Source organism: Charadrius vociferus, unplaced genomic scaffold (genome assembly GCF_000708025.1).
Source record: "Charadrius vociferus isolate BGI_N301 unplaced genomic scaffold, ASM70802v2 scaffold7, whole genome shotgun sequence".
Lineage (NCBI taxonomy): Eukaryota > Metazoa > Chordata > Aves > Charadriiformes > Charadriidae > Charadrius > Charadrius vociferus.
Window position 1 is genome coordinate 3,228,223 of NW_009649308.1, and position 10,519 is coordinate 3,238,741.

Consider the following 10,519-nt stretch of genomic DNA (forward strand, 5'->3'; position numbering starts at 1 on the left):
CTTGATTCACTGGCTGTCAGAGACAATTCTGTTTCATGTGTCCCCAAAAGATTACTGGATTTTGATTAAGAAAGGTCAAGGGCAGCTTTTCCCTTCCAATATAAAGAGAATGACTTGAGGAAAAAAATACTCATCACCTAGCACCAGGACTTTTATCTCCACTTGAAAAAATTGAATTGCCTGAAGTGATGGAAAGCTTAAGGCCGGGTATGTACGAGAATGTTTTCATGCAAATAAAATCCTACATAATTTATCTACATGCTATAGTCTTAAGTCCCTGCAAAAAGCTGGGTATTTTTCACAGGTGTTGTCTCAGGAGACCAAAACGCAAAGCTCAGGTAGCCAAATCTAAGATAATACCCATTTGCCAGATCAATTTTAAATGTACATTGTATTACTGACCTAGAATGCCGACGATTTAGATTAATCCTTAACGCTTCAATACATCCCCCCAAAATAGCTTTCCCAATATTTGATTTTCCTTTGAAGAAAAGTGTGTCAGAGATATAATTAGCTCTAGCTACAGACTCCAAATCTCTGCCTGGCACCATTCTCAATAAAACACATCTTCAACCAGTGTGAAATTGGTATAGCTACACTGAATCTGCTACATGCAACTGCAGTATTTCACACCAGCTGAGGATCTAAGTATACATGCATAAGTGAGGGAAAAATATGTTTTCATCAGGAATAATAATGCTGCAGCACACACAGCATCTTGGGCTGACTCAAACAAATGACAAGTTCATAAGAAATACATTCTTCTAATTGAGTTTAAGGCACTAAATAACCGCTGTCTTCTAACAGAGAATCAGATTCATGGTGGGTATCTCTACATTAATTAGGAATAAGACTGTCACATGGATTGTAATGAAATAAAGTTATGTCTGTGGCTTCTCTAAGATATTAAAGTCAATTTATCTGAGGAAGACAAGTAATGGCTAGGTTTTTCTTTTTGTAGGAATTAGAGCAGTTCATTGAAGGTAGCAGGAGTTAGCACTGTCTGAACAAGCTCTTATCTGTTAAGGTACAAATTCGAGAGCCTCGATTACCAAGATGGAATTGCATCTGGTGTTACCTTAACCTCTCAGTCTTACTTCATGTTTCAGTGATGAAAGTCCTCATTTCATCCACATTAATTAAAAAATCAGATCCCCTCCTACATGATAAGAAACCTGAATCTCCAAATTAAAGCTTTTATTAAAAATAATTAATTTTTGAATGAAACACGTTATGTTCCTATTTTAGCTCTAGTCAGAGGTAAGCCTGATGACAGCAGACACCTCAGTGTCACCACTATCAAATGTCTCCTTGACCACTCCAGCCCCAAGTCTCCTAGATAAAGCAGACAGGACCTGTTCACTGACCCACGTTCTCTACACGCAGCCTTTCAAACACAGAGGTTTCTCTTTTTCCGCATTTCACACCGCCAGTTTCAGCACAGATAATGAATTCTTCAGTCACTACAGAACACCACAGAGATGTTTCACAGTATGGGCCTGCACACCTCGTGCGGCCTTTTCAGGACTGTTGTGAGCTTGTGTTTGAAAACAACTACTTCAGTGCAATAAGGGCTGTAACAAGACAAAAGCAACAGCTAGTGTTTCAATACAAACAGGATTTTAATTCAATCTAAGTGTTTTCTGTACAACAGAAAGGTTTTACAAAAAAAACCCCCGAAGTGTCACTTCAGTTGCCGAACACGCACAGAAAAAGTTTCTGAACCCTAGTGCTTCAAGAAGCCAAGGATTTTTTTTAAAAAACCACCATGTGAGGTATTGTTATAGATGTTATAATCTTGGTTTGGATCAGTCTCCACCATGTACAACTCTCCTGCATGGATATCCTCAAAGTCAGCACTGAAGTTGTTAGGGTAAAACCGAACCCACACAGTATACCTGTAGTCAATTGTACGCATGGAATAGCCCATGATTCTGATGTCCTTCAGCTTCGGCTTGTCAGAGTTCCACTGAGGAGTGTCTGCAGGCCGGGGATACTGGCTGAAAGCAACAGGTTCTTCATTAAAACGCCTGTAAGTGCCATCACACCCATTCTCTTCTTCCTCCACCTTCTCTTCAGAGGTGTTAAAATACCGGACGATGCTTGCCCCCTCAGTGCACAGTGCAACATGAAACGAAGTCTCCGGGCACGCAGGAGGAACTTGCAGGCCAGCAAGTTCAGCAAGCGTTGAAAACAGAGACACAAGCTCAACCACTTTCTTGCTTTGCCCTAGAAGAAACATCAAAATAGAAGTTATGGAACATGATGGTTTGACAGACACTGGTAGAACATTCTAGAAAGTTGGTGTTTTATTGAAAGTGCTTTATATTGGATTCGTGGTGTAACAAAATCAAGGCAATTAAGGTGTGGCACTCAGCTCCGAAGATGCTACTCTAGGCATTTAGGATGTATTTTTAACAAGAAAATTTTTGCACAAGAAAATTGTCTCTCAAATGTGCAGCCTTCAAGACAATAATATTCATTTCTTTGAAAAAAGAACTCTTCAGAAAGACAAAGCAAATTCCAGTATCAGTAGTTTAACACAAGAGTGCCTCCATCAAAACAGTTTCCAATGCCACCATTTTAACTACAGATGCCACACAGAGAATGTTCACTAATCACTGTTGGAAAGACAGCACCCACCACCACAAAAGGTAGGTCAAGTATCCTTTTAGGCATCTACACCACACAAAAATAAATCGCCTGCTGTGTTAATGCAGACATCTAGCTGTTTGCACTAAAGCAGATCTAACCAAAGCAAAAGTTTGTGTCCAAGGATTCTCTTCACCATATTGTTCCTCATCAGTACAAGAAGCACAGTCAATGACACAGACTCAAGCTGCCTGTAGGCAAAGTATCATTCCATCACCACTTCTCCTTTACATATATCCACTGCAAACAAAAAATAAACGCTGGAAATTTACCTTGAGGTACCAAGCCTAAAACATGATGAAAAGGGTCAAGGTAGGGGAAGACCCTTTCTCCTGGCCTAACAGAGGAAGTTGTCATTCCTGGTACATAAAGCATCAGCGGCACACGGGTAGCAACATCAAAATTGCTGTATTTTGCCCATTCACCATGTTCTCCCAGGGACCATCCTAGATGACAAAGAATACAATTCAGAGCAGGTACTGGGTTGTAATTTAGTCATCATTTCTTTTTCACTGTAAATTGATTCTGGCTGTTGAGGCCACTAATCTTATCAAGGTTACATTAAAAGGCAAACAACAATGTGTATTTAAATATAACAAGATTTTTCTCTTACGTGAAGCCTATTTCAACAGCCACCTAAATCTTGCAACTTGATACTCTTTAATATGGAAAAAATTGCACCTTTCCTTATTTCCCCTACTATAGATTAGAATTAGGAAATCAGCATTAAAACAGCAGAAAAGAAGAGCTGGGATGTGTCACAGTGCCTCCAAGAGTCTCCAGATCAATTCCACAAAGCGCTCATTTAAGTTTTGGGCAGCTGCCAGCTCTCCAATACTCCTGTTAACACTGTAACTGAACATCCCTTGGAGCCAAGGCTGCTATCTATGCCAGACTGCCATATCAGGATGTTACCCCTGAGGAAGCAATAGAGATCAAAACTCTTTAGCTCTCCTCTTCCTCTTGGAAGAGATGCCAGCATTGCTTCCTTCCAGGCCGATTTATTGCCAACTTCACTTTGGGGGAAGACAAAGGAGTTCTATGACAGCTATGTTAACACATGATTTTTTTGGATCACTTTGCTAGCCGTGGTAATGGAAACACCAACTGTTTACAGTCAACCACAGCGAGGAAAAGAGGGATTCAGTTTACAACGGAAAGCCCAAGTCAAAGTAGCAAATCAGAAGGAACATCTAGAGTCACTTTAGTACCAGAAGTATTAATCCCATTGCTCTTCAACACCTTGTTGTAGATATTGTTTATACACACACTCACAGAAGTCAACCCAAATTAACTAATTAAGTGACTTTAAATTGATTTAGTTAAGCCATATCCTAACTGGCTTAAGTCAGCTAAGCCACCCCCCAATTAAAGGGATCATGGCGCGGATATTTTAATGACTATTAGAGTATTGAAACAAATATAAAATACTTCAGGTATTTGTCCCACGATTCAAATCCATGTTTTTACCACCAGGATCTAGAGTGTGCAAGACCTCAATTATGAGGGGGAGCCATATTGCTATCACGTTTAGATGCTCTGCAAGCAGCAATGACAAGCGCAAGAAAACACACTTCAGCAGTTAATGAGAAAGCCTGTCACCCACTGTACCAGATGGCTCTCTACAAATTGTAAGGGGGGAGGAGTGGTCGCTATCCTTTCACAGCACTGTTCCCAGCAAGAGTCACTCCTTGGGTAGGAGGTGGGAATGCAGCAAGTGTCCTGGCAGACAGTCTCATCACTCACTAGCAAATCCTCAACCTGATTAAAGAGAGGTGCCTGCAGGGACAGAACTGTGTAGCCACAGAAGCCTGAGACAGTCCATTTAATTAGAGACAGACTAGCCAGATATACAAGGTATGGTAGCTCTGCTGTACCTTATGTAAACACACACTTCATTAATATGCCAGCATTGAGTTGCACAATTAAGTTATTAGCAGTGAGCTGCAGAAAGATTTAAATGCTTACCATGATCAGCAGTAAAAACTACTATTGTTCTACTTGAGAGTCCTACATCATCCAAAGCATTCAAGAGCAGGCCAACTTGCATATCCAGGTAAGAAACTGCTGCGTAATAGCTCTGACGAATCTGCCGCTGCAAGTTAAGAAAACAGAGGAAAGGAAAAAAGTTAGTTTTTCCCTAGACACACACACAGGAGAAGCAGTGGATGGCTATGTAAGTACAGGAACTGAAGGATTTTACTTGTAAAGCTTTTTTTTTCTAAGTGTCTGTAGCATGTTTAATGTCTCAGAAAAGGTAAACAGGGAGGGGCAGTTAGAAAATTCTATCTATTCAAGCTTGCTATTTCAAGCAAGATGTTGCAAACCAATCAGTTCTGCTTCTCTCAGGGTCCAGCCAGAGCACCTTATTTTGGCATAAGCATTGGAAAGTCAATGAAAATCTTGCAAAAGAAGATACACTGAGTGGTGACTTCAAACAGATAAACCGATTCAGATAATCAAAACAAACACAACATTGGTAGCTGCTACATCCATTCCCTTATATACAAACCAGGAGCACAAACTACTATCACTAGTTGATGGCTGATATCTTCCTCTCCGCCCTCACTAGTCTGACTGCAGTTACAGTGAAGGTTTGCTCACAAAGCCAGAGGCGACAGTATACACAGCACGGAATGCACGGTATTTGCAAACTGTCAGTTGCTGAATACCTGGGAACATCTAAGAGCAACCGACTGCTCTCGAGCGTTTGAACCAGTTAAGGCAGTTTGACTTCAGTGTACTGTACTGACAGCTTACCTGGAAGTCATCTGGAAGTGGTCCGTAAGGGAAACTAACATTTAATGCTTTCACATCATCCCTCTGTCTGATATCCGTCCAGGGGTTATACGCCACAGAAGGTAGTTTCTCAGGCACCCAGGGATCTGGGGCTAACGTGATGTTTTCCAAGGGGTACAACTTGAGAAATTCCTTTACAATACAAATAGACATAAAGATTGCCCTTACCTCCAAGGTCTGGTGTTGTAAAGCAGCAACTATTTCCCCTTGCATGACTCTTTGCTACTCTCATAGTTTACAAGGCTTCACTCTCCCTCCCTCAGAGTGTAAAAGGTAGCAATACTGTGCTAGTAAACCCCAATCAATGCCTGAAAAATACTGAGTTAATAAGCCTCCTGTATCTCAAAGCAACACTGAAATAAAAGGTCCAACATGACTTCCTCTGAAATGAGTAGGAGTTTTGCCACCCACTCAGACAGGGAATGGGGTACAAGACCTTGTAAGGCCTCATTATGTCATACTCCATCAAGCTGAACACTATCTCCATGCAACAGCAGTCTCTACTACGGTAGTAGAAGCCTGGCTTTCGGCTGAGTGCTCACAACTCATTAAACATTTTGAAACGCAACACAGGCAACTGCTAAAGTTACATCAAACCTAGGCTGGTTTTCAGCTTGCTTTCCAGAAACAATAGCAATAAAGCATTTGTGGAAACAGCTTTGAAAAGCAAAATCAACACTTGTCTAAGTTCCTTTCGCTGCAAGCTCCAGTTTCCTCACCTGCGGGTACCTCAGTGGGATATGTGGTTTGTGGTAACCAACAGCCAGGAAGAATTTTTGCTTGTTGGCTTTCATAACATTCAGTAAGCGTATGGCCTCTTCAGTGCTCTGAATATCAGGCAGAGTACCACTGGGCATTTCTGTCACATCCACTGGGCACACCAAGTTAGCATAAAGTTTTCCATCTTTTCCCCTGCAAGTCTTAAAAAAAAAGACAACTAAGTAACTTAACTTCTGTAAAAGCAAAGAAGAAATCCTCTGTTCCGTAACTCTCAAACCAATTTGTTTCTCAACCCTTCTACCAAGAAATGACTGCAGATTGGATATGAAATGGAATTTCACAACTTCTATGAACACTAAGGGTGCCAAGTACATTGATGACCGAGCAGGCAGCTTCAGAAGTTGAAGAATGCAACTTCCATGTCTACGGAAAAGCAGAAACCTCTCTAAAGCTGGGCAGAAGATTAAACGTAGTCATATGGGAAAACACACTGCTTCCAAGAATAGAATCTCTGACCTATTGGCAAGAAAGCAGAATTTGGTTACACTATATACATGCATTTTTACTCCTCCTGATCCCAAGAGTTCATAGAAAGCTGCCTGGAAGCTACTTAGTTTCTGAGCAAATGCCAGCAGTGGCTGATGTATAATGAGTGAAGAAAGAGAAATTAGACTAAACAGTTCCCAGGGAAAGGTGACCTCAGCAGGGTGTTTGGGAGAGTTGCTAAATGAACGTAAAGAAAAGTATGTCATGGATGCAAATGTTGTCCCAGTCTTTTTCAGCAGTAAAGGCAAGAACAAAGCATTGCCAAGGCTGTCTACAGTCTCATGGCTTAAGCTCCTAGCTTTGCAATGTATAGACTCCAGCACATCATGCTATCACCATGTTTGCATAAATGTAAACCAGATTCTTTTGGCCACACTTAAGAGTAATGAACGTTCTAGAAAACTGAATCAAATTATGAAGTTTCGGATTATTTTAATCATGACTTCCACCCACTCAGCCCTCAGCTCTTTATTGAATTGATTTAAGTTCCCCAAGCCTATTGACAATGCTTTGTCACTTACTAAGCAGAGCAAGATTAGTGCAGAAGTTGACAACTGCACTTTTCAGATAGAGGAATTCACGATCTAGACACAAATTATGATCACTCTTTTTTGGAAGCACTTTTATACCTCAGTAACTGAAAATATTAATTTAGAAATACTAATTTAGATATACTTAAAATATCTATAGGATGAGCACGTGAATGAACATGACACACAGGCCTTCTTTTGGAAGACTAATAAAGAGAGTATCAGACTGGCTAGTTGTCTCCCTGCACAAGGCTGCAGCCTCAAAAACCACAGAGTATAGTCTGTGCTTGACACAAAAAACTTGGGTATATCCTGAAAGCCTTTCTTTGTTAGAGTCCCACAAATCACACTTACCTTATCATTTTCATATTTTTCAGTTGAAGGATGAAAGGGTGGAATGGACCAACTGTATGGATAGTCATCATTGTAATTGGATGAAACCCCTGAAAAGGGTAAAGACAGAAATGCTTTAATAGTTCACTGAACCAGGAAGAGCTCAACCACAAGTTGAACATGTTTTCAGTCTGGTTGTTGGGTTTTTTTTAAATATGCCAAATGAGAAACATTTCAAATGATCTCTGACAACTGAGAAGAAGAAAACCAAGACATAAAAGTCAAAAAGTTTAAGACAGATTTTTTTCCCTGAAATACACCTTTTACTGGCGAGGGAGACTCCAGCCTCTTGCAGAGCCTTACTTCAAGGAACAGCAACAAAAAACCCACCAAAAACCCCAGGATTAATAACAGTCTTCATGTACATCCTTAATTACCTTTACTATCAACTGAAAGTTCATATATCTGGACAACTTAAGTTCTGGGGTACAGAACTGACAAAAAGACCGTCAGTATTACAGTATTTTTCAAGTCAGTAGTGTTACTGCTTTTTAACTAGTGAACTAATTTCCTGTTTAATTGGTAGCATTAGTCATACATTCTTTACCTCCTGATCCAGACAGACAGCTTATTATGAAACATGAAATCTGTACGTGCAGAACTAAGACAATGCAGCTATTCAGTAATTTCATCGTCAGCAGATACCTAACTTCTAGACATATTTTTAGGATGTTAGACATTTATTCCCACAATCCCTAGACAAGGTGTGAAAATATTCATTAGATAAGTCATTTAATATATTCATTTCTAATGCCTTAAGATTTAAAATTAAGATTTAAAGACAACCTATAACCATTGTACAATCTGGCTCATGATTAGGATGTAGGTAGTCAACATACACAAGAATCACACAGTCAATATTTATACGTAAAGCCTGTACGAATATACACGTCAAGCGTGTGTATGTTAAACAGATGACAATCAAACCATACCAGGATGAAAAACCTTCCCCACAGATAGGGTCACGTAGCCATTCTCCTTGAAATACTGGGGCATCGTGGAATAGTTTCCTGCGTGTACCCTCCAGTAGGAGTAGAAATCATACAGTCGGGTAGTATCAGGTCTGCGTCCAGTAAGAAATGACACTCTACTGGGAGCACACACAGCTTGCTGAGGAGAGAGCCAGGCAAATAGAGAATCAATTCAAAAGAAAAAGCAAAACACATGTACAAATTGACATAGGTGTAGCTGAGCAAAACATCCAAAGGCTCAGGAACTGCAGTGAAAATGTGTCATAGCACTTCAAGCTGGAACGAACAGCATCCTTAAGAATATCAATTTCCAATTGCAAGCTTTAAGCAAGATAAACGTTCACCTATCTATAATTTTACCTCAAATAACCAATTCCTAAGCACTAAAAGCTTTGGTTATGCAGCTAATAGCACACACACACAAAAAAGAGTCAGGTTACATTAAAGACAGTGCTTTTGAAACCTAGTAGCTCACACTCACACAGAATTAAACAGAAGTGGCAGATGGACTGTGCTGACAAAAGCCCAAAGTCTAGTTGATCTGGACTGCCTTAAGAATAATGAAAAGGATACACATATGGAAGGTCCAGGTTACGGTCCAAAGGTCTCACCAATTCTGTCTCAGATTGGCAGGAGCCAAGCGTTATTGCTTAAAAATCCTAACTCCTAGTCCGAATTAGCCTCAAACGTCTCATTTCTCAGCAGACAGAAGCTTGGAAATGTAGGCATCCTATGCAAAGTATTTGAGTAAAGAGCAACTAGTGAGATTTTGAGTCCTGTATTTAAAAGTGATGCTTACCACACAAGCTGCCCCTTCATAAAAGTGTATATAATAGTTTTCTCAAAAGAAAAAATTAAAAAGTAAAAACCAATCTTTTGTAAACAGTACAAAAGAAAAAATTCAAATCTAGTAAAACAGCACTTCTGAGCACTGTTTTGCTGCTAACTGAAAATGTTTGAGTGACATTACACTCCTCCAAGGGCTACACAAATATCAGCATTCAAATGCCCCGTTTTCCTTTTTCTCACCTTAGTAAAGACAGGTTCACACAGTACAGTTCAGCCCAACCATTTATTTTCTACTGGAAATCCTCAAGGTTAATACTTGCTTTTTCCAATGGTCTGCCTAACACCTACTGTGATAAAACCAGTAATTATTTTGCATAGAGAAAGCATTTTTTATTAAGCTATTTATCTCACCTGTGCATATGCATTGCTGAACACAATACTTCGAGAAGCAAGTTGGTCAATGTTTGGAGATTTCACAAGCTTATCTCCGTAACAGCCCAAAACAGGACGCAGATCATCCACAACTATAAACAGGACATTCATGCCATCTACGAAGAAACGGAATTAGGAATATATTAACTTGAGCTCCAGTATGTAGATGCTACTTTATGCAGATTTCTTTATCAGTTTTTAACCCTGAAGTGTACTTAAGAAAAAAAGTAAAACAAATAAAATCAGCAAGATTGTAAGGAAATGGGAAATGTAATACTGGGATTAATTACTTCAACGTGTAAGAACTCCTACTTGGCCTAGACTGAACTACAGTGGTTTTCACTTCCCTTCCTATTTCATTGCATCCTCCCATGGCATTTCCTTCATCTCCCTTCAGACGGCTACAGAAAGGTGGTGTGAAATGAAGAGGTTTTTTAGTTCGACCTACTACTGAATTCTACAGCCTACATCTTTGAGAGGGGCGTTAAGCCACGGGTGAAGCTCAGACACTGTTACGCTATACGATCCTGCTCCAAACAGACGGAAAGAAAACGCTTTTTAAAAATTACGTCCAGACACCCTTTCAAAGCGCGCTGCGGTACGGCTCAGGCAGTGCCCTGTGCCGAGGGCGCGCCGAGCCCGCGCGCTCCCGAGCGCCCGACGGGGCCGGGGCCGCCCCCGCGCCCT

The 10,519-nt window shown here is 40.4% G+C and overlaps 1 protein-coding gene across 1 annotated transcript; it reads right to left on the bottom strand.

The window, feature by feature from the left end:
- Positions 1 to 1,610: 1,610 nt before the first annotated feature.
- On the bottom strand, positions 1,611 to 9,946 carry IDS (iduronate 2-sulfatase). Its single transcript, XM_009889257.1, has 8 exons — positions 9,812 to 9,946; positions 8,573 to 8,750; positions 7,602 to 7,690; positions 6,171 to 6,371; positions 5,413 to 5,583; positions 4,621 to 4,747; positions 2,925 to 3,098; positions 1,611 to 2,229 (listed from the first exon to the last, which is right to left on the bottom strand). Exons 1-8 carry the CDS (start codon positions 9,941 to 9,943, stop codon positions 1,727 to 1,729), a joined length of 1,575 nt encoding a protein of 524 aa, XP_009887559.1. The 5' UTR covers positions 9,944 to 9,946; the 3' UTR covers positions 1,611 to 1,726.
- Positions 9,947 to 10,519: the final 573 nt, after the last annotated feature.

What these genes read in the sequence shown, in the direction of transcription:
- IDS (XM_009889257.1), bottom strand. Translation starts at nt 9,943, where the DNA reads ATGAATGTCCTGTTTATAGTTGTGGATGATCTGCGTCCTGTTTTGGGC. An exon ending in TCAGCAATGCATATGCACAG is followed by an intron (nt 8,751 to 9,811) that starts GTGAGATAAATA and finishes CTCTCTCCTCAG; the next exon opens with CAAGCTGTGTGTGCTCCCAG. An exon ending in TTTAGGCTTGGTACCTCAAG is followed by an intron (nt 2,230 to 2,924) that starts GTAAATTTCCAG and finishes TGTTTCTTCTAG; the next exon opens with GGCAAAGCAAGAAAGTGGTT.